General features: G+C 41.7%; 3 protein-coding genes across 3 annotated transcripts in view; all 3 read left to right on the forward strand.

Annotated features, from left to right (window-relative positions):
- The window catches only part of rpl29 (ribosomal protein L29), a 2,016-nt gene extending 255 nt beyond the window's left edge, over positions 1 to 1,761 (forward strand). The window contains exons 2-4 of the mRNA XM_056605349.1: positions 247 to 298; positions 422 to 486; positions 1,553 to 1,761. Of these exons, the coding sequence (XP_056461324.1) occupies positions 262 to 298; positions 422 to 486; positions 1,553 to 1,681 (231 nt within the window). The 5' untranslated portion in view covers positions 247 to 261 and the 3' untranslated portion in view covers positions 1,682 to 1,761. The remainder of the gene's footprint in view (positions 1 to 246; positions 299 to 421; positions 487 to 1,552) is intronic.
- A 1,524-nt stretch (positions 1,762 to 3,285) lies between these two features.
- iars1 (isoleucyl-tRNA synthetase 1) overlaps positions 3,286 to 23,537 on the forward strand; it is a 39,621-nt gene continuing 19,369 nt past the window's right edge. The window contains exons 1-13 of the mRNA XM_056605347.1: positions 3,286 to 3,381; positions 4,102 to 4,225; positions 4,623 to 4,779; positions 5,026 to 5,145; positions 5,705 to 5,787; positions 6,136 to 6,253; positions 7,105 to 7,252; positions 9,131 to 9,218; positions 12,456 to 12,516; positions 12,695 to 12,790; positions 13,643 to 13,765; positions 18,691 to 18,782; positions 21,946 to 22,044. Of these exons, the coding sequence (XP_056461322.1) occupies positions 4,107 to 4,225; positions 4,623 to 4,779; positions 5,026 to 5,145; positions 5,705 to 5,787; positions 6,136 to 6,253; positions 7,105 to 7,252; positions 9,131 to 9,218; positions 12,456 to 12,516; positions 12,695 to 12,790; positions 13,643 to 13,765; positions 18,691 to 18,782; positions 21,946 to 22,044 (1,304 nt within the window). The 5' untranslated portion in view covers positions 3,286 to 3,381; positions 4,102 to 4,106. The remainder of the gene's footprint in view (positions 3,382 to 4,101; positions 4,226 to 4,622; positions 4,780 to 5,025; positions 5,146 to 5,704; positions 5,788 to 6,135; positions 6,254 to 7,104; positions 7,253 to 9,130; positions 9,219 to 12,455; positions 12,517 to 12,694; positions 12,791 to 13,642; positions 13,766 to 18,690; positions 18,783 to 21,945; positions 22,045 to 23,537) is intronic.
- LOC130401534 (vimentin-like) lies at positions 13,783 to 16,100 on the forward strand. Its single transcript, XM_056605348.1, has one exon. The coding sequence runs from the start codon at positions 14,528 to 14,530 to the stop codon at positions 15,680 to 15,682; it is 1,155 nt and encodes a 384-aa protein (XP_056461323.1). The 5' UTR covers positions 13,783 to 14,527; the 3' UTR covers positions 15,683 to 16,100.

The following is a 23,537-nucleotide window of genomic DNA, read 5'->3' on the forward strand; positions in this document are numbered from 1 at the left end:
TCCACTACCTACAGCATTCAGATATGCCGATGAATCGGTTTCAATTTGAATAAAACGAAATTATTTCACCCGGTGATGTGTTGCTTCTCAATTATCCTTAGTAAAGTAATGTGGCAATGTTTACTACTTAAGCAACCTCTGCTAACTAGCGATAGCGTATTAAAAAGTTGGCATGCATAACCCAATTCCAGTGTTCACAATAAGGGTAGTTTGATCTGCTCTGAATCTACAACTATCTTTTAACAGATCCCCAGAGTAGAAATGGCGAAGTCAAAGAATCACACCTCCCACAACCAATGTAAGTACAACTACGTTTCGGTGCTGCCAAAGAGGGATGCTGGACATGGTGTCAACTCGACAATGCCAGCTGATGGCTCTGATGCACATACGTTTGTTAATAATTTGTTTCTCATTCCTACAGCCCGCAAGGCCCATAGGAATGGCATCAGGAAGCCCAAAGCGGAGCGTTATGAATCATTGAAAGGGGTATGTACTACATAAATGGAATAGGGCAACCCTTATGTGACTTGCCATCAACCTTGCATTTCTTGTCTGTTCCATTTAGATGGCACATTCACAATCTTAGGTCATATTGGATGCCTGCACTCTCACTGATTTTGGATGACGGGAATTATTCACTCGGTTAACTGTTATGGAAAGGAACTGAAGTTAGTTTACATGTCTTGCAACTTCCACAGCCAAATTCCCTTACCATTTGTAGCTGCTACATAGTGGCTTTGTGGAATAGGTTAACATGCATTGTGTTTGACATAAGAGGTTTTTCAAGGATGAACTTCAGTAAAGTTCATCATTGGATGCTTGGACTATGATAATTTCTGGCGTGATTCTTAACAGAACAAAGCTATCTACCGATTCCATTAATTGCAGACTGCATTGCTTGGATTTGTGACTGCATTCATCATTGTGGTCATGTATCTGATTCCTTATGTTTAACTTTAGTTGTCCTATGAAGATAGGAAATCTCTGCATATGCCATCTATACCAATACTGTACACTTAGAATTACAAAAGATTATACAACCATTACCAATGCTTTAGTGCTGGAAAATGTGACTGCACGTATATTGTATTAAATGAACATGCATGATTTGCAATGTTTATCCACAATTGTTGGCATTTACAAATATAATTCATAATGCAATACTGAACTTGGATGTTTATTCCTATGTGAATACTGATTTTGACCATGCTTAAACCATGTCTGCACTTATCTGTGATAACATAAGTTAATGACCTAAATACCCAGCTCATAGAATTTAAATCTGGTTTTCATACATTGCCAGATGGTTAATATTAAAAGTTTGATCATAAGAAGTTTTCCAGATTTGACTTGACAGTGATGGTAATGAGCATGGCTTGCTGACGTTACCAAATGGTTTTATGTAAACCTTTATGTATCCAGAAGAACTGCATTGGTTTTGGTTTAATTGAAAAGCACAATAGTTAAACAGCAAAGGACATATTCATGAACAAGAAATTGCATAAGATGTTTATAAAACCATCAACTAAAATCAGACTTTTTATTGCTGCAGGTGGACACCAAGTTCCTGAGGAACATGCGCTTCGCCAAGAAGCACAACAAGAAGGGACTGAAGGCGGCGAGGAAGGCAGCGGCCGTGGCTGCAGCAGCTGCCCCTGCAGTGGCACCAGCAACCCAATAGACTGTTTACCTAGCCCATCCGTCTGTTAACGCTCCATAGACTGTTGTCACCACCCAATAAAGCTATGCCTTGTTAACAAATCGTTTCTTGTTCATGTATAAAAAGGCCTTTGGCTGCTCAATGCACTTCATGTATTTGGCCAATATGCTATAAGGAACAAGTATGTCTAACAAGGCAACTTGCAGGGTCTTTATTGTGCAGGTGGGAAAACAATTGGGACTATCACTATTATAAATGGCAAGTAAAAGCGTTTGACCTTTTATGTCACGTCATCCCAACACATTCAAAGTGGTTAGAAAGCCAACGCTAGTTCGATATTGGGGATTTTACGTGGTAAGTAGTGAAATGATATGGACAATGAATCAGAATTTGTAAATGAATGCTGGTGCTTAAACCATGGGCTAGTCATGGTACAACTTTTCACAAATCTAGCTGCAAAAGAGGTTGAAATTAATCAGGTTGAGTATATACAATCTCATTAAATTAGAATATTGTGGAGAAGTTCATTAATTTCAATTCAAAAAGGGAAACGATTCATTCCACCAGCGAAATATGATTAATCTTTATGGCTTAAAGCTCATGAAAACCAAAGTTCAGAATCTCTGAAGATACAAATATCACATAAGAACAGTGCTATTATTTTATATGAATTAAAAATGTCAGCCTTCTGAAAACTTAAGTTCTTGTATATGCTCCCAGTGTATGGGTGGGCCTCCTTTGCATGAATAACTGCATCAATGCGGAGTGACATGGAGTCGATCAGCCTTCGGCCCTGCCGAGGAGAGTGGCAATGTCTTCTGCACACATGTCTTCTCCATGATTGTTAAGCCTAGTGAACAAGATTGAGGTACCATTAAAAGGCTCAGGAAACCTTTGAAGGTATTTTGATATAACTAGCTGATTAGAGAATGACACTTTGAGTCTACAATGTTGAACTTTTTCACAATATTCAAATTTTCCGGGATACAGAATTTTGGGTTTTCATGAGCTGTGAGCCATTGATTATAATCATCAAGAATAATACAAATAAAGGATTAAAATATTTCACTTTGGGTGTAATAAATCTATATCACATCTAAGTTTCACTTTTTAAATTGAATTACTTAAATGAATTCACTTTTCCATAACATTGAGATGCACCTGTATGCTATGATCCTTGCAATATTGATACACACGTTTGACCAAAGATGACTATTGGAAATTGTTTGCTGGGATATTAACACTGAAGTCTGTTTACCTTTTTAAGAATGTATTGCTCACTTTATTTTAATATTTTTGTTCAATACTGTGTCCTAACTCAGAATTTATCGTAAACCCAAGGCATTCAAATGTACTATAAAAAATAAATCAAATATAAATCAATATTTCTTAGTATGAGCCAACACAAAATTTTCAAGGTTGGTGTTTGGGCTATTATTAACCAAAAAATATTATCTGACATGGATGATGTAATTAAGCACAGCTACAATAAATAAACATAATTTTTTATATTCCTTCATTTAAAGCCTCAATGATGTTAGTTTTTATTAACAACGTACGTGCGTCTTTACATTATAATACCGTGTAAAATATAAACTTTCTTTTAATTTAAGCGGATTTCACTCAGATTTCACTGGGTTTTACACACTTCCGCCCACGACATGAATCTATTGCATCATTTCCTTTTGTTTCCATCTGGCACAGACAGGGATTGAACACATGTGAGTAATATTGGAAGCAGTTAAAAGCTATATTGGTGTTAAATGTTGATGATGCCTAGAAACGGATGGATTGTTTTGTGTCGATGTGAACGCAAGATTTCACAATCCTACTGAAAATGTGTATATCCAAGTCTTAAGTCCATATTTCAAGTAAACCGGTTAGCATAGGCTATAAGCTATCAACACGGAGGTGTCATTCGGAAAAGTGACTTGTGTTGGACATACTTTTGTACCAAATTTCCAGCCAGTGATTGTTTGATTTATTATATTATTTTAGATGTCATATCATTCTAAACTTTATTGTGTGATGTGATGTGGAACAATCTTATGTGCACTATGTGTCCTATTGCTATATACGTGTGTTCTTTGGAGAATATATATATTGTTGGAATTGTTTAATGATGCAACCTGCTAGACTGGTCCGGTTGATGACAAGCTGCCAAATGTCCTGATACTCTGAAGAGGGTGACAGTCAGACTTGGGCTCGAACAGACAAGTATATGTTTGGATCGTTTGTGCCCCATTGTTTACATTCGGTAACAATGGTATGTTTTTAAATGGTGTACTTTGACAGCTTGAGACATTCTGAACTGATGAAGTTGTCATTGGTCTATAGCTTATAATGTTAAGAAAATATGTTCCCATTTAATCAGTTTGTGAAACTACATGTTTTTTTTTTCCCAACTCATGTTGTTTCTTTGTATCGTCGTCTTTGTGTAGAAACCATGGTGGAGCGGGTGCCTGAGTCCATCAATTTCCCCTTTGAGGAGGAGAAGGTCCTCCAGTTTTGGAATGAGAAGGACTGCTTCCGTGAGTGCCTCAAACAGTCCAAGAATAGGCCCAGGTATGTCAAAAATAAATGATGAATTAAATAAATCTTCTAAACGGAAAAAAACAAACTGTAGATGATTCTCCAATTCCTTTGGGGAATAAAGCACAGATGTCCACTCCTTTTTAAATGTAAATCATTCACAAATCTTTTTCCTCCTCCCCTTTGGTTGTGAAATACAAATTTGTTGTTGATCTTTCTTATATGTTAAGTAATTGTATGTCAAATAACAAACAACATGTGTTTATGAATATTATTACCAGGCATGAAGTTGAAAGTACTTCTGTCATTTATGTCACGTTGTCCTTATAAACACACTATTACCTTTGGTCATTTCTATCAACTCTTTCAATGTTAAGGTTTCGATGTTCAAGTTTTTTTTTAACCCCTTTGCTTTCTGTCTGCTGAGCAGGTACACCTTCTATGACGGCCCTCCTTTCGCCACGGGGCTACCCCATTATGGGCACATCCTGGCTGGAACCATCAAGGACGTTGTGACCCGTTTTGCCCACCAGAATGGCTTCCACGTGGACAGACGTTTTGGCTGGGATTGCCATGGTCTGCCCGTGGTAAGAAGCAACGCCGTTGCATTTTCTTAAAGTTGTCTCTGACACAAACGGAACTGAGCGTAAATGCATCTCAATGTCAGCTGATGCTCCTCAATCTATAATTTTTTTGTATATTGGTTGCAGCATGCTTTGATTTTTTTTCACTTTGGAGAAATACTAAATATGAATTGATGTAACCATAGTTTTTGACCAATGTGCTATTTTGCTGTCTTATCTTTGTATTGTCTACCTTTTGTGATCCTGCAGGAGTACGAGATTGACAAAACATTAGGGATTAAAGGGCCTGATGATGTCGCCAAGATGGGTATCGCTGAGTACAACAAACAGTGCAGAAATATTGTGATGAGATACGCCACTGAATGGGAAGTAAGTGACCAAAGTTCCCATTTGATATTGCTGCAATGTTGCATGCAGATATTGCTTCTTGAATGCCACCGAAACTTCCTTACTTAATAAAATTGTCTGGACTTTTACTAGATGTAAGTTTTAAAAATTGATGTTCCCATGCTACTTCACAACATCAAATAACTCTGTTTTTGGTCATTGTTTTGATTGTTAGATTCCTAGCTTCATACATTACATGTTATACCCTTTTTAATTGATTGTTCAGCCACACACATGCTAGCCTTGTGTGTGGCTAAACAATCAATGGGCCTTGCAACCCCTTCAGATAGACCATCAGTTTATTTAGTTAGCAATCAACTGTCTGCCTCAACCAAAGGGCTATGTTTCAAACAAATCTCACCTAGACTGGCTATACTTTAAGCTTTGAATAGCCAGTATATAACGATGATAATTATGTTATTGTGTGTTGACAATGTTGGCAGGCGTGTCCCTTGGGTGTCTTTTTATGATATGATGGTAGATAATTCAGATAAGTCTATTTTTAATATGTTTAACTGTTTTATTGTCATTCAATTTTCAGACTTCTGTGCGGAGGATGGGCAGATGGATCGACTTTGAAAATGACTACAAGACTCTATACCCTTCGTTCATGGAAACTGTATGGTCCGTCCAGTTGCTTTGCCTTTAAAGTGTTATAGCATTAAGATATTTTGTGCAAATATATGATCATTCATTTTTTCCTGACCTTTAATCCAAAAATATATTAATACATTGGATTGAACCGTTTTATTTTCCTAGTGAACTAGTAATACATTTTTATTCGAAACGTACTGCAGTATTTTGTGTGTGTGTGTGTGTGTGTGTGTGTGTGTGTGTGTGTGTGTGTGTGTGTGTGTGTGTGTGTGTGTGTGTGTGTGTGTGTGTGTGTGTGTGTGTGTGTGTGTGTGTGTGTGTGTGTGTGTGTGTGTGTGTGTGTCCATATATTCATATATAGTCTTTATCGCCTTGCAGGTGGGTGTTCAAGCAGCTGTATGAAAAGGGTCTAGTGTACAGGGGTGTGAAGGTTATGCCCTTCTCAACCGCCTGCAACACTCCTCTCTCCAACTTTGAGTCCCATCAGAACTACAAGGTACAGCACAAAATCATCAGATCGTGTTCAGGATAGTTTGTGAAATACAGGGGTCCAACTCCCACTGCAACATGTACATTCAAGTTCCGGCCGACCTTGTCTATTATTCTTTAGTTGTTCTTTAGGATGTTCCAAAAAAAACGATGGCAAAAGCATAGCTGTCATGTTTGTTTCAGCTACAGTCATTTTGTTAGTCTGCTATTTGTGTCAGTTATGATTTTGAGAATCAGGATTGGGTTGTTGGGGATACCGGTTAATGTATGGTTTGCTGTGTTGACAAAATCTTTGCCTTCCTCACATTTAAAGAGGAAAATGGTTAAAATGTATATTCATTGATCGTTAAGTGTGAAGGCTCTTCTTTTTTTCAGACAAATCTTCTAGTGTGTGCCGGGCATAATGCCACAAGTTCAATTTGTCAGCAACTGCGCTGTTGATTTGTACCGGTACAATCCGGTGTTTAACTAATTATCTAACTGGTTTAGAAAAAGTTCCACCCTCCCAACACTAGCATGTTTGCATAGCCTGCCAATCTGCAGGGTATAATATAGTCACTGCAATGTTTGTGCTGTTAGCATAATAAGGCCAGGAGATTCCTACCATCTCCGTAGCCTTGTAGTCCCAGTTTGAGCGTCATTCAAATCTCTGATTGAGCATTCGTAAAAATGTGTGTAATCACTCTCAATCTTAGCAAGCCTTGCTTTGAACGGGTTCATCTCGAACAAGTCATTATGTGTTTAGATTTCTCTTATAAAATAAGTTTTTGATCCGCTAATCTCCTTTTTAAGTATCGGGGACATCGAATAGTGTGAGTACGCACATCTTTTTTAAATATGATCATTCTTACATGGCAGGACGTCCAAGACCCCTCTGTGATTGTCAGCTTCCCCCTGTTGGAGGATGAGAATGTGTCTTTGATTGCCTGGACAACAACTCCCTGGACACTGCCAAGCAACCTCGCCCTTTGTGTCAATGCCGAGTTCCAATACGTTAAGGTCAAAGGTGAGTGTAAAGCTTTGCTGTGTTAGCAAAATGTTGTGTACCCGCGCACCATGGCATGTATGCGCGCTTGTCTCTGTGCTTGTGTGTGTGTGAACGAGAATGACGGGGAGAAGCACTGCTATGCGGAGATGAATGAACGGAACGATATTAATATTTCAAAATCGCGTAAAAAAACAACAAAAAATCAGAATCAAATTGTGGCGCTCGGTGTTCATTCTGTGGTGCTGTGCCACACAGTGGTCCATGTATGGGAAACACTGCCATTTCCTTTGTCTTTAATAATGAGCCTGCCATGTCCTTTTCCAGAGGTGGAATGATCGTACACATTGTTGAATTGGACTGCTCTCTTGTGGAATATAGACTGGCCCATCAATGTTGGCTCCTTTCTAATTTGGAAACAAGAAAATGGAAAGATTGAACAAAAAGATGGTCGGTTGGGGCTAGTATTATCCACTGGCATTGATTGTAGTAATTTTTGTAATCTTCTCAGTAGCTAAGTCTGTGTGCATGTACAAAAGCATATGTTCATGCATGTGCAGAATGATTGATGTTTCAAATGCGGTCAGTCAGTAAAAAGAAACCTTGGCCTTGTTTGAATATATTTAACAAAAATCCTCCAGAGGTTGCTGGTGTTTTGTCCTCATGTATTTCTGCTTCCCAGTTGAGAGGAAGTGGTAGGTTTATAAAAGGATGACCCAGATTCCCCTGTTGCCGTTCGTCCTGGCCTCCAGGGGGCAGTGTTGAAGCACAGTTGGAAGCACCACGCCTCAATAGCATAGGCTTGGCCCATACTGCATGAGAGGCAGCCCCAGAATACTAATGGGTGTATTTTAGCTTGTCATCTTGATTCCTCTCTCTCCGTCTCATTTTAATCTACTGTCTCTAACACGCCATCGAACTCTATTTATCTTGTTTTCTTTTCTTTCTTCAACCCCTGCACTCCCTGTTTCTTCTGCTCGATATTATTCGTGACTTTTTCCATCCCCTCAGTGTCACTCAATCCCTCTCCCTGGCTTTATTTTTTGAGCAAGCCTGTCAACTGAAATGGAACGAAGCTGTGCAATCACATGTCCAAGCATTGATCGTAATTGTCGTCTTCTATTGATGCGGCACCTCACCATATCTTTCTGTGGAGCTCTTCTTTTTCTCATCCACTCGGTATCACCTGCTTACTGCGTGTCCTTGTCTCCTGATACCGTTCAGCCAGCTACTCTCGGGGCCACTTCTTTTAACTCTGTTGCCTTACTTTTGTGTTTTGTTTTCGCAATGCATCTCACCGTGAAACTATCGGTGTGGGACTGGGTATTTAATGGCTCTATAAAGTATCCGATAGTTGGGCCATATGCAGAAAAGCAGTCAGCATCAGCTCTCTGATTTGGGTCGGACGGCGTCCAAGCGGATGCAGGCGCCTCCCTCTGCATTCAAACGCAAATTACTCCGTTTAACAGCCCGGGCGTTGGCACAGGTGCACGGGAACTCGACTGCCATTATTCTCCCATTTGAACAGGTGCACTTGAGCTGCTCTTGGAACAGTGCTTGCCCACTAGTAACACAAAGAGGAATTGTGAAATCCAGTTCATTAAACAACCCCTTGAAAAGTCTGCCCCCGAGCCAATGTGATACAGCAGTAATAAAGCAGACAATCCATCAACGGAGTTGGCAGGCAAACTTGTGTTGTTGTTTTCTTGGAAGTTTTGTTGACCTAGTGAAGCTGAAAGGCAGATCAAGGCCAGCTCATTAGTGGTGACTGGAGATGTTGCTGTTTCGAATCCTCAGGTGGACTCAGAAGCCCCGTTGATGTCTCACAAATGACCCCTGCCTCAGGTGTCCTCACTCAGCGCTGTCAGTGGTCTGATCTGTTCTAACGCACCTTTCCAGACAATGCCAACGAGAAGATCTACATCATGATGGAGGCCAGGCTTGGCGCGCTGTTCAAGGCAGAGGCGGAGTACACCCTGCTGGACAAGTGAGTACCAAACCCGCAATCGACCTCAAGTAGAGCAGCATGGTCTATGGTGGCCATGGTAAAAAAAAAAGATAGAGTCCAATGAATGAGGGCCCTATTAGGCCGTCCTCTGATTTCTTAGAAACGTGATGAATACAAGTGTATGCCCCGCTCAAGAGAAACGGGCTTACGAGACATGTTGCCATTTCAAGTAACCTACGCCTTTCATGGCTCAAGACGGTGACCAAATTGGTCACGTTTGCCACTACTTATCGTGGTTCTCTCCAAACAATGTAATGGGGGCGACACAGACAAGCACTCTAGTTATAGTTAAAGTTTACGTATTTTTTTCACATTTAAATCCTGAACATTTTCAACTGGTGAGAACATAAGTGCTGTGTGGAGGAAGTCGGTGGCTTTCACATCCACTTTTGGAAGATCCGAAAGCACTTAACATTTACGGCAGAGCTTTGATGTTAAGCGAGGCGATTCAATTACATCACTTGTTAACATGTAAGTGTACGTGATCCCACTGTTTCAGCTCGAATTCGAACACTATGAGATTAAGAAAAGTGTTTTTGGCTGAGAGTTCAAGAAAGGAGGGGGGGGAACATGTTTTCTATCATGGTCCCACGTCTATTTGTGATCTATGTAACACTTTAGTGACCAAAAGTTATAGATTGCTGTGCTAACTTCATGAGCAATTTTACAACAAATATAAATGATTCTGGTTTCACCACCTTTAACAGATTTGGTGCCTGTTTAGAATTTTGAAACAAGCCCCCTTATCTGCATCTTGGCAGGGCTGCGTGAGGACTCACCAAATTATTTGTAAACAAATGTAGTCCAAGTTCACGGGTCCAAGCTGGAGCTGAAGCTGAAGCTGAAATAAATACAATTGTCAAGTGATCAGGAGAACATGGTAGGGCAGTGATGTAGGAGTGGGTGTGGAGTGAAACCTTTTGTGCGTTCAAACAGAATAACCGTTAAGCATATTGTCAAACCTGTATTTGACATATATAAGGTAAACTTTTGTTGGGAATGTTCTACACATTATATAACTAGGATAATTTTCTATGATACCGTTTTTGGAGGTTGTTTGTGATGTGATCATTGTTTGTTCGGTCCAAATAATTAGGGGCAAGCCCTGACGGTGTACGATGCCATAAATATAAGGCACACTTGTTACTTCATGTGGAAATTCACTCTAATTTTTGCAGACAAACTTTAAAATCAACCAAAAATAGCTGGTTGACACGAGACACTAACGCAAGTTGAAAGGGGAAAATTCAATGAAATTTCCCAAGACATTTTCATAATTTGAATGTAACGTGATTGTTGTTTTTTTTTGAAGGCTCTACTGCCTTAATTTCATAATACATTAGCGAGCTATGCATTTTTACTTCTTAATGTATTTAATGCAATGCCACTTAATGGGTGTTTCCATGATCCACCATTGGTATAAAATAATCAGCTCAATGGTGCGAACAGCGTCGACACGACCCTCTCTCATTGGTGCTGGCATAGATAGAACTGGAATTGGAGAGAATCAATTGAACATTTAAATGGCCAACGATACTTTCCCAGTTTCTCCTTCCATTGATCCTGTGTCCCGCCCTGCTCTCTGCAATCTCGCGTTGCCAGTAATATTGCTTGTGTATAATTTTCTTTTTTTGGATATGGTCCACTGACAGAAATCACCGGGTGTCTGCTTGTGTTGTTGTAAAATCAAAGGACCTTATTTTCTAATGCTTTCTACTGAAATGTTATTCCGCCATGTTATCTAATATTTATGTTATTTTAATATATCTAAGCAATTTGGTCAACGCTTATTCGATTCTTTGCTTATTTAAGTAGCGCAACACCTTAGGAAGAGAAGGGCCATAATACATTTGTAATGTATAAGAATTGGTATTGCACAACATGGCATTGCAAGAGGATGAATATGTAACTAGTATTGGCTCACAGGCAGTCATGACCCATGTAAGGCTGCTCTAATGATAAAACTTCTGAAGTCATCTACCAATTATATGTGATGGAAGAAGTGTGTGAAACCAATCCAGAAGGGCTTTCCTCATCTTCTTCTTTTGGCCTGCTTCACTCGGATTCAACATGCCTGCTACTGTGGACATCAGCAACTTTATGTTCTCAGGGGTTGACTTTGAAATGGCTCCTAGCCGCCTTCCTCGCACTGCTCAGTGTTTTAATTATCTACTGCACAGCATAACACAGGGTCCTTCTGAACACTGACATTTTTAGGACATGGCAAATAATTAGTGGGAAAATAATGGATATTTTTTTATTAGCTTAAATAAGCCAAAATATTCATAACAGTAATGCAAACACTAGCAGCAGTTATGTGGGGGAATATGCACTTGGGAATAAGATTACCAACTATTTACTGCTCGGGCAGTAGAGTGGCTTGTCTACTGTTGCTGGTTCGATCCCCGTCTGATCCTAGCAGTGTGCCGAGATGTCCCAGAGCAAGACTTCTAACCCTCACTGCTCCCGATGAGCTAGCTGTCTCCTTGCATGGCTGAAACTGCTGTGTGTGTGTGTGTGTGTGTGTGTGTGTGTGTGTGTGTGTGTGTGTGTGTGTGTGTGTGTGTGTGTGTGTGTGTGTGTGTGTGTGTGTGTGTGTGTGTGTGTGTGTGTGTGTGTGTGTGTGTGTGAACGGGTCAATGTAAGGCTAATAATTGTAAAGTTCTTTAAGTGACTGGGAGGAAATAAAGTGTGTGATTCTGCTAGTCCGTGCCTGGGTATTCCGGGAAACGAGCTTGGTTCCACAGCAGGGAGGGAGAAATGGAGCCAGCGACAGGAATCCTTTTTTTTTTGGCTTCCTCTAGTTCCACTCGGTGGGATGTAAATCACATTCTCCATACATCAGCTCAGAGGACTATGGTCCTACGAGCTGATTGCATGAAGCATGAATGCAGAGAGATAAATTGCACTTTATGAGGTATTAAAATTTGATGGATGTATGAGAGGGCTGCAGCAGGTGTGCCCACAAGACAAAGTTTTGTCTTTTGGGAAAAATACAATTTAGAATGGCTTCCATAAAGCACTTTCCTCACTGAATAAGGGACTTAATATTCCTTAGCATACTGTCTCCACTGCGCCCTATAGGCGTGCTTAACATCAGTCGGTATAGTGGCTCATATACTGATGCAAATCCCCTTTCCTTTGGTGACAATGCACAGATTAATCTCTAAGTGAGGGAAATTGCTGAAGTAATTAATTTTTCTTTTTGTGCTTCAGATTCCCTGGCAAGGCGCTGAAAGGAAAGAAATACAAACCTCTATTTCCCTACTTTGCTGAGGTATATACACTTATTTTTACAGACCAATACCAATTTCTCCCTTTGCTCTGCAGTCTTGACACCATACGTTTCTCCCTCCTCTCACGTTTTGTTTCATCAACCCGTTGTAATCTATGATGGCCTCATCATCTCGCTTACCTCACCATTCATGCTGTTGGTCTGTGCTTTCTCACGGCAGTGTGGCGAGTCCGGCGCCTTCCAGGTGGTGACTGATAACTACGTCAGGGAGGAGGAGGGCACAGGAGTGGTCCACCAGGCCCCGTACTTTGGAGCCGTGAGTGCTGTCCCTATCCCTCTCTCTCTCTTCTGCTTATTGCTCCTCCATCCTCGCATTCTCGCCACCACAAAATGACCCCTGTTTTTGTACAAAAATGCTGTTCCAAGCATGAATTTGTCTCATAATGGTTATATAACAAGGATAATTCGACAGCAGAAATGTCTACTGATGGTGTTTCTTTACTTGTTTTGTATTTTGAAATGGTACAGTTCTTGCTATCCAAGACCAATATGCGACAAGAAATATGCTTGCAAAAATCCTTGTACATTTGCTATGGTGCTCTGCAATGGTGTATTGATTTGACGCACACTGTTACTGACGTTATTTAATTCTAGGTCTGGAAGTCTGTGTTGATGTTCTGTTAGAGCTTGTGGGTTATTTCTAATGTATTCCCTTTGCTAAGATAAGAATTATATCCATAGGGCTATTTGTCTTTTTCTTTATACCTTTATCTCTCTCCCTCTGTCTCTCTCCCTCGGTCTCTGGAAAGTTGTTAACCTAATCCTGTCACTGATGCTTCAACATCTCTTGACTTAATTTGCATGTACAAGTGTTGGATTTGGAGCTCTGCCTGTGATACAATGATCCTATTCTCATTGGGTTGGTGGCTAGCGAGTTTCTAAATATTGTTGCTAATGCCTTTTTGTTAGTTGAATCAATCAGCTAAAGGCCAATAATGTTCTGTGACACATACGTTTAACAACCAAATATGAATATTTAACCAGATACAAAATAGGGGTTTCACTATCTAACATGAGTTGATGGACATCTTTTTCAGAACTAACATTTAAAACCAACATGATTGTAATTGCATTTGATGTTTTGCCATCTATATTTTCTCCTGTATAGGATGATTACCGGGTGTGCATGGAGTACAAAATCATCCAGAGAGACCAAGTGCCCATCTGCCCTGTCGACGCCTCTGGCTGCTTCACATCTGAGGTGGTTGACTTTGCCGGACAGTATGTCAAGGTAAGTGGCGTGGCAGAAATGTGCACTGTGTTTGTGACATGTTTGCAGACAACATGATATTTATTGACGAGGTCCACCCACTCTTGATATTCCATCGGTGAAAGATGTTTTGTTTTCAGATTGTCTGAAAACAATCAGATTGTCTGAAAACAATCCAACTCTTTGAGAGTTGGTTTGGGTTTGACCCCTTTGTATGCAGTTATCGGTTTGGTACGCAACATTTCATTATTATGCATTGAATGTTGCTAAGGGATGTGCCACAATTGCATCTTGAAGTTGAATTGGAAAAAGCGCTGTCAAAGCACATTGTCAGTGTTTAACAATGAAGTGATGGCCCCCTTCTTCCCTCACACACCCAACTCCTCCACTGCCCAGGGAGATCAGTGAGTGTAGAATAGCGGCCATACATTCTCTGATCACTATTTCATGCCCGGGTGCAAATGCCAAGAGCTGAACTCCACCCATGATATTATCGCTAGCAGGGAAACGTTAGCTAATAAAGATCTCAGTGGTACAGTACTCTCCATGTCTGTCATAATCTGCATTTGAAATATGCCAAAGCCAGGCACGGGTTTCAAGTCCGTCTGAGAAATTCTTTTGCACCTCATAAAAACCCCCTGGGTGTTCTGCCAGCGAGTCAGTTGCACTGTGGACCCGGCAGAAAGCCATCAAGCGAGCGAGCGGACCGAGAGCACCATTAGGCAGTCTTCTCAACAAAAGCCAGAGTTTTCATCACACACGGTTTATCTCGGCACTTCCAGCATGAGGGCCACGTCTTACTCCCAGAGGAGCCTGCAGGTCAGCGGCTCCAACAGCCGGGTGCGGGTCCAGAGCCCGTCCCCGGCCCGTTGCCGCGGCACCTCCTACGACAGCCGAGGACGCTCGGGGTTCCAGGGCCAGGCCCTGGCCATCGAGCTGGGCACGGAGATGCACCAGCAGCACGCCGACGAGAAGGAGGAGATGCAGGAGCTTAACACCAGGTTCGCCGGATACATTGAGAAAGTCCAGGCCCTGGAGCACAGGAACGCCTCCCTCCAGGCCGAGCTGGGCGCCCTCCAGGGCCGCTACAAAGGGGGCCCAACGGGCATCGGGGAGGAGTACGAGCTCCGGTTCAAGGAGGTGCGGGAGCTGATCGAGTCCCTGACCAACGAGAAAGGTGCGGCCGACATCGAGCGCGGCTACATCGCGGAGGAAGTGGAGGTGTGGCGCCTCAAGCTGGAGGAGGAGCTGGCGCTCAAGGAGGAGGCCGAGATGATCCTGCGGGAGTTCCGGCAGGACGTGGACGACGCCACTCTGCAGAAGGCGGAGCTGGAGAGAAGCGTGGAGCAGCTGGTCGCCGAGATCGAGTTCCTCAAGAAGCTTCACGACGAAGAGGTGGCCGACCTCATGAAGCAGATCGAGGAGTCCAAGGTCACCGTTGAGCAGAACGGCGACCGACCAGACCTGGCCGCATACCTGCGCAACATGCGCGCCGAGATCGAGTCGGTGGCCGCCCGCAACGTCCAAGAGGCGGAGAAGTGGTACAAGGGCAAGTTTGACACGCTCAAAGTGCACGCCAGCAAGAACGAAGAGCAGATGAACGCCATGAAGAACGACATCGCTACGTACAGCACGCAGGTGACCGAGCTGCAGAACCAGATCGACGGGGTGAGGGCTCGCAACGCGTCCCTGGAGCAGCAGCTGGACGATATGGAGATGGCTCACATGGACAAAGTGAACGCCCTCGAGGCGGTCATCGCCCAGCTGGAAGCCCAGCTCTGTGAGACCAAGCTGGAGATGACCAAGTACCTGCAGGACTACAAGGACCTGCTGCACATTAAGCTGAGGCTGGACGCCGAGATCGCCACCTACAGGAAGCTCCTGGAAGGAGAGGAGAGCCGGCTCGGTCTCAAGGCTGACCCAGCAACAGGGATCTAAAGGCCTCTAAAGGTCTTGTAGTATTTGGATGAGACCACCAGGAAAGAGATGCCACTGCTGTTTTTGAGCAACCATAGTCTTCCTCACCCATCGCAACGTCCTACCATCATACCAAGCCATATATGAAGAATGTCTTTCTGCTCTCCCCATGGAACATAGTATGGTTCCCCTCACAGCCCCATCTGCCTTGCATACCTAAACTTTCTCCACATCCTCACTTACAACCCCGTCCATCCTTTTTTATTTTTAGCAGAACGCATGTCTTTGCCATCTGTGTATCTATGGTGTAGTTTTTTCTTGCCAACCATAGACCTTCCATAGTTCTTTACCCCTTTCTTTGCAATCTTAATGTCCTTAGGGTCCTTTTTAAAAATGGCTACTTAGTGGATTGTTCTGACATTTCTCATCACGTCCCTATAAAACAGGAACCTCCATCCCAAATGGAGTCAACATCTCCAACCCGTTTGACTGGGTTTCATACGACCCGTCTGAGGATTAACCCCCCCCCCCCCTCTTGTGTCAGATCTGGTAACTGTTTAAAAAGTGTTTTTAACTGCTCAATAAAGCTTGACGTGAGTGCATTCTAAAACACGTTTATTGGCCTATTTTTGTTTGCCTTTGCACTGAAGTGAACTGTTGCCACAGTGTCCTTTATATCCAACTGTCCTTCCTCAAAGCACTTTTATTTACAGCACCTGCTTTGAAATTTTAAGACATTAAAAGTAGTTGGAGACATTGTAGTTGGAGAAGAAGAAGTAAGTCTACTTTGTATAAATGAATGCATTCGTTCTATCCTTCATAGCATTCAATTTAAATTAAATCAAATTGTGTTTGCAAAGCCCTTAATCACAGTTAGTCTCAAAGGGCTTTACAGGCCATATATTTATGACACCCCCCTAATCCTAGCCCCCCCCGAGGGCAAGAAATAACTCCCTTGAATGAGCATGGAGTAAATCTGGAGAAGGAACACAGAGTGGGGTATCACTCCTCCAAGGGATAGTTAGCAGTGCAATGGGTGCCATAATCGGCATGCCTAGTAATACCAGCAAACATTTTAAATAATTTAGGTAAGAAAGATACATGTTGTCTACGGTGACGGGGTGCTGCATCCCTTGTGCCTGTTTGAACCAGCACTAGTCTGCACGAAGAATGGCACCTTACCACAGCAGACAAGCAGGGTACAATGATGTCACTCGGGTATGTTGTCAATATATTTGACACAGAGTGGAAAATATTTATTTGTTACTGGTGACTACGGCTAATGACTCGTGGCAACACCTTGCAAATAACTTACACTTGTGGCATAAATGTTTGAGTGACAGTTAATAAGTTGGCTTTGCTTCATCTTGTTTGACCCACTGATGCCCTGGCTGCGTAACTCTTTAGACCAGTGGTTCCCAAACTGTGTGCCGCGGCACACTGGTGTGCCGTGAGGCAAGTCCAAGTGTGCCGTGGGATTTTGTGACAAGCCTACATACAACTATACAAAAATAATTATTTTAATTTACTATATACTACTTTGAATGCACTCAATCCATAATACAGAGGCAAACTCTTTATCTAAAAACTATTTAAAAAATCCTCAAAGAGGATCCCACATTTCGCTGTTCGCGCAGTTGCGCAGGTGGGAATTTAATTTAGACTGTGACACATCAAAGCCAATGAGCGCGCTATATATGCCGAACACCTTCAGACCTTAAAAGAGAGGTTTGAGCGCTATTTTCCACGTGTGGCGGACATAGAGGACAATGACTGGATCCGAGACCCATTCAACCAGGAGTCCGAGTCCTCAAACGAGAAGCTCACTATGAAGGAGAGAGACGAGAGCGCAGAGCTCCGTGCGGACCGCACGCTGAAACTGAAATTTAGTGAGCTCACACTCGATCAGTTTTGGTTGGTTTGTGCATCAGAATATCCAACCATCTCCCACCACGCTATCGACCAACTTCTTAATTTCCCCACCACCTACCGGTGTGAGTTGGCGTTCTCCACTCTTGTTTACATGAAGAACAAGCGAGTGGCCCTCTCCTCCGTGCCACCAAGGATTAAAAAAATCTGTGCGCCCCGACAGGCACATGTGTCCCACTGATTTGTTAGTAGGCAGAATATTTACAAAAAAAGCCTGATTCTAAATGTTAGTTATAATTTGTGGGTCAGATTCAGGACCATGCAGCTTTCTCATGGACAGTTCTCTGCTGAATTTCTGTTTCCTTTGCCTCACCTGTCTGGTTGAAATGGGTGTGTTTGATTAAGCCCAATTTGATAAAGTTTGATAAAGTTTTATAATGATAAGTATTTTGTTGATAAATATTTCATGAGTAGAATAGTTGTCTTTGTCACATCTTATTTGGCATTAGTAAATAATTATAAACTTAACAGATAAACAGATGATATTAGTGATAACACGTGTTATAAGGCTATTTTGCACAATAGGTGTGCCTTGAAATTATTATTTGTCCTTTGGTGTGCCTTGGGCACAAAAAGTTTGGGAACCACTGCTTTAGACAATGACGAGCGCTCATTCCGTGGCCGAGCTCAAGTAAGGCATCAGTCAACCCTAATGGGTTTCAACAAGGCAGGGTCCAGGGCAGGCAAAAACATGGTTGAGACATATCTTTTTTTAAAGGCCGGTAAACAAATTGCTGAGCTTTGCCCTGGAGATAATCGTTTTATACTTATTTTATACAGTAAACAAGTGGAAGTAGGCTCAACCTGACTGTTAATTAAAAAATACTGTGAACATGCTAGGAAAGGGAACATTGAAAAGTTAAGTGAATTGTTTAGTTGTGTTCAATGCATTTGAACAAGAAGTGGGTTACTTTATGTAAAAATGCCCTGTGTCTCTCAAAATGTCTATTAAGTCAAATTTGCCATGGCTAAACTATCACGTTTACACTGGGATTTAATTTTTTAATAGTAAAGTCTGTATAATTTGAATGCCGTTTTTGTGGGAAGGATTCTGTAGATATGTTTCTTTAAGGCTGTTTGTCTGTGTCTTGTGTCTGTAGGATGCTGACAAGCACATCATCAAGTTTCTGAAGGAAACCGGCCGCATGGTCAACGCAAGCTCTTTCAAGCATAGCTACCCTTTCTGCTGGAGGTAAGAATGTCTGCCTGTTTATCACATTTTCATAATAATAACAATATTATGACTATTTTATATTCATTATATCGACACCATATAGTCAGTTTATAGCAATAATAAAATACAGCGAACAAAAAAGCCAATCAAATCAGATTACAGGAGAACAGAGTGTGGATTGGTGGAAGAGATATCGCTGTAGTGCCACACACGTTCAAGGGCTTTGCTAAATGATGTGTCAGAACTGCATTCATGCTGTTTCGTAGAAAATGTACCTGAATTAATCAATTCCAGGAATGGGGATTGCAAAATAGGTTATATAAAAAAAAAGATTGAACAGGTGGCAGAAACAAATGGTGTATGTCATAGTTTACCTACAAATCATCAACATTTGAAGGATCACCAATATTTTCTTTCGTCCGTAATGACACACAATTATTTAAAGTTTTCTTAACATCTCTGCTGCTGGAGTTGATGGGTTTTAATAATGAATGCCTGCTTACATTACACACACATTGATGCAGCCTCACTTCTAGAGGCCACAAGCAGATTAATTGTCTGTGGTTGGTCACATTAGTGTTCAATTTGACAGGAGTGAAATTGAAGCATGATGGTTGGATGAGAGTCCCAGTCGGCATCATCATCATCATCATCATGCAATTCAATCATACACCCAAAGAGATTCAGCTAGGGAGAAGGGAGTGCTGGGTTTAGTGTAAACATAACTGGCAGAGGTGATCCTGAAATTACTGCTAATGGCCGCGGCAGAATTTCTGCCGTCTTAATGTGGTATGATTGGTGTTCCAAAAGTCTCCTCATGCCTTTCAATGAGCTTGCGGTATGGAACTTAAGCTATGCAAAATATTCCTTTTGGGAACAGTTCACTGAATCCAAAAATGATGTAATGGGAGATTTTTCTAAGGTCTTCTCCTTTTTGGTGCCATTGGTCCATTGTGATGGTTTAGCATGGAAGGTCAACTTCGTTTTGACACAGATGCATACAGAAAAAAACACTTGCGCAATTGAAGCAAGCCCATCTCAAGCTTAATTTGCAAGGACGTTCCGTGGGCACAAACACGGACCAGATTTTGTTCTGCATGTGAGACCTCAAATAGATTAATTGACCTCAGCAAATATTTGGAGGAATTCTCTTTGGTCCTTGGATTAATTATAAACCCACCCAATTTGTTCAAGAAGAAATGTCATTATGTGTTTAGTAGGGATGTGTCGGTCGCGACTGATTCGTTACAACGAACGAATCCCGAACGTGAACGACAAGAACTGGTTCCCCAAAACAAGAAGAACTGGTTCTTTGATTCTTTTTTTTAACATAAACCAAACATATGGTCACGTAAATAAAATATACAAACGAACAGAGCTCCGTCTCCCCGCGACTTCCATTGATTGAGTCTACAACTTTCTCAAAGATTCAGCCAATGAGAGGTAGCAATGGTGTTGGAATGGCACCTGGGTAAACCAATGACAAGGCGGTACCGTCGAATATGCACGCTTTCTCTGTCTGACGTATCTTGGGTCATACCATTCGACTCATATATCCCCCTACATTTTTTCGAAAATAGACTTGACCTCCATCTGTTTATTGGATAAACGCATTTCCCAATCCCAGGAGTCTTTGCTCCATTCTACGTCAATTTAAGAACAAACAAAGAAATTAAACTGCAGTTCGTATTTTTTATTCATGACCATGCAAGTTCTGTAATGCCTGAACAATGAAGAATTAAATGTAAAGTAAAATTAAATTATAAATGTAAAACCATGAATGAAATATAGAGAGTAAGCAAGTGGTATAAATATTGGTGGGACGTTCGACATACTATGTAGCAGGCATCTCCAAACGGCGGACTGCGGTCTTGACGGTCCTATCCGGACCCACGACCAATTAAAAAATTAAAAAATTATAAAAAAAAGTTTTTTTATTTTTTATATTTTTTAAGATGTAATCTGACGTAACGAACGAATCAAATAAACGAATCGTTATAGTGAGCTGAACTGAAAGAACTAGTTCCCGGAAAATAATCATTTTGCCCATCCCTAGTGTTTAGGGAACCTGAACATACTCTGTTTTCCACAATCCCCTTATAAATTATGTAAAAATGCTAGGTATGATTGAGTTTTCCTCATCTAAAATTTGCATATACGTAAATGTATCTTTTTTAAAAGAATTTTCCGGTGAGCAATTGTTGGACATACACCTAGCCACTTACTGTATACTGTAATACAGTATACAATACTGCCAGTATGTTTGTTCACTGCAAAATAGCCTTTTTTAAGCTCCAGGGTTTTGAAAATATGTTGGTTGAAGGTGGTTAAATTTAGCCACTCTTCTAAAGAGTCTTTGGATAAGATGCTGCATCTTACTATGACCAGAGGCATTGTGCTGTAAATAACACTTTTCTATAAAAGGATGGGCATACCGAGATACAATTTCCCTCTCGCGATAAATTAACTCTTAAATACATTTCGTATCTTGTTTAAAGCAGGTGCCTTACTTGAATATGTTAAATTGCAAAAGTGTGCCGTTTGTACCCAATCTCGTTACTCATCGTTAATTCTCCACCAAATATAACACGTTACCTAAAATACAGTTTAATGAGAGGATCAATCTCATTCTAATTGTACTGCTGACAATGCCTCATAGTGCTCACCATGGGATGCACTACTGCATATAGGGGAATGTGTCCCCCTATTATACTTTGAATGTAATAACAGAATGCTATACCTGTTGGTTTTCCTCTTCTCGTATGTCCTCCATCTGGAGGCTAGACTGTGATAGCTACTGGAGGCCTTGCTTTAGCCTTCATCTGCGGCTCCCTCATTTGAATCACAATTGCACTTTGCCTTGGAGATCTCACAGGGGCCCTCCGTCGTTTTATTTCAAGGTTACACCATTGATTTTTCCTCAGCTTTACTGCAGATTAGTATCGAAGAGTTGGCTAAATGTCTAGATGTCTTTATCTCGCCGGTTGTGTGGGTTGATAAAACCTGTTAGCGTTAAAACTGAACCATCCTTGCACCACTGTTAATCAATGTTTTAAGGTTTTGTACAAATGCCATATAAAACATAATGACTTTGGAAGATGCACGCTTTTTTTATTTTTATTATATAGATTTGGTTTATCCAGAAGGAGAATTGTTGACATGCATTTCTATGCCCCTTCAGGTCTGACACCCCACTGATCTACAAAGCTGTGCCCAGCTGGTTTGTCAGAGTGGAGCACATGGTGGAGAAGCTGTTGGCGAACAATGGGAAATGCTACTGGTAGGTCCTGTAGACCTGTTTCACTATTTCAGCCTCAAGAAAGGCCTGACATGCAGGGCTGTCGTTTCCATACCGCCATGCTCCTTTTTCCACCTGTAAGATTGGGTGCAAGATTTAGCAGCGGCGGATGCTAATAATATAAATGATACATTAGTGTTGGGTTCACTGTAATGTCTTTATAGGTGTGCGTATAGAGAAACAGTGCTATATAATGTCACTGCAAAGTTATCACTTGGTGGTGATCCCATTGCTCTTTCCTGAGCCACCGTGGCTGCTTCTGGTAATGGGACTGTCAAGCTGAGATAGATGACTAGCCTTGGTAGGAGTCTCTCTCTCTCTCTCTCTCGCCCTCGCTCGCTCGCGCTCTTAAGGCTAAGTCACAGACTGATGCAGAGTGTGCCAGCCTCTCCACGTCTTCTCAAACACATCCCCATGCATTGGAATCTAATGTATATACTTTAATGTTTTTCAAGGGGCCTGTGAAGTATGCAGAAGCCACATGGAGACTGTCTTGTTGACTGGGCTTTGAATAATTCACATGGCATGCAAAGGACAAAAGGAAAGATTATTCTTCTTTAGCATGCAAATATTCACACTTTTTCGTGCTGATGCCTGGATACACACACACACACACACACACACACACACACACACACACACACACACACACACACACACACACACACACACACACACACACACACACACACACACACACACACACACACACACACACACACACACACTTACAGGCTTGTTCCTGCCCTGCTTGTGGGTGGGCTGCCCACTGAAGGTGATGCCTGTATACAGCTTTTATTGCATTTCTCCAAGCCTCATTAAAGCACATTGTTAGAAGAAGAAGTCAGAGTTTTAATACAATCACCTCTTTTTATTAGCTCTAATTATGAGTTGTTACTGTTGGTTGTGTGGGTGTTGATGGTATCTACATTCGCACTTTGATCAAACCTTTTTCTTAAAATAATCGACTATTAACGACAAATGGTACTTTACTTTAAGTGCAATCCTACTTTTCTCTGAAGGGTTTCATCCTTCAACAGAGAGAATCTGATATGCGATTATCTATGCTATGATGAGTCAATGGCCACATGATTTAGGAATGCTAAAATAGACGGATCTCGTCCCTTCCAAGACGTTAAGAGAGACAAGTATCTGAACAAATCTTGTCCCGAAGTGACCTAGAATTGGAGGATGTATCGGGACCACGCATGTTTCCCTCTCCTGCCTCATTCTCTGCTACGATCCTCTTAATTGTATGCACAGCCCGTTCCCCCGGCCTCCACTCCTGCTCCTCCACTCCTGCTCCTCCACTCTGTCTTACAGCCAACTACCTCCTCCTGGATGCTCTCTAAATGGTCCCTCCTCCCTTATGAACGTTCTTCTGGTAGTCGAAGCGTGTGCGCACATGTGGCCGTTATCTCTTCCCTTTCTCCCTGCCTGGCCCACCAGTTCCTCCCTCTCGTTTTCCACAACCG

This window comes from Gadus chalcogrammus, chromosome 13 (genome assembly GCF_026213295.1).
Source record: "Gadus chalcogrammus isolate NIFS_2021 chromosome 13, NIFS_Gcha_1.0, whole genome shotgun sequence".
In the NCBI taxonomy this organism is placed as follows: domain Eukaryota; kingdom Metazoa; phylum Chordata; class Actinopteri; order Gadiformes; family Gadidae; genus Gadus; species Gadus chalcogrammus.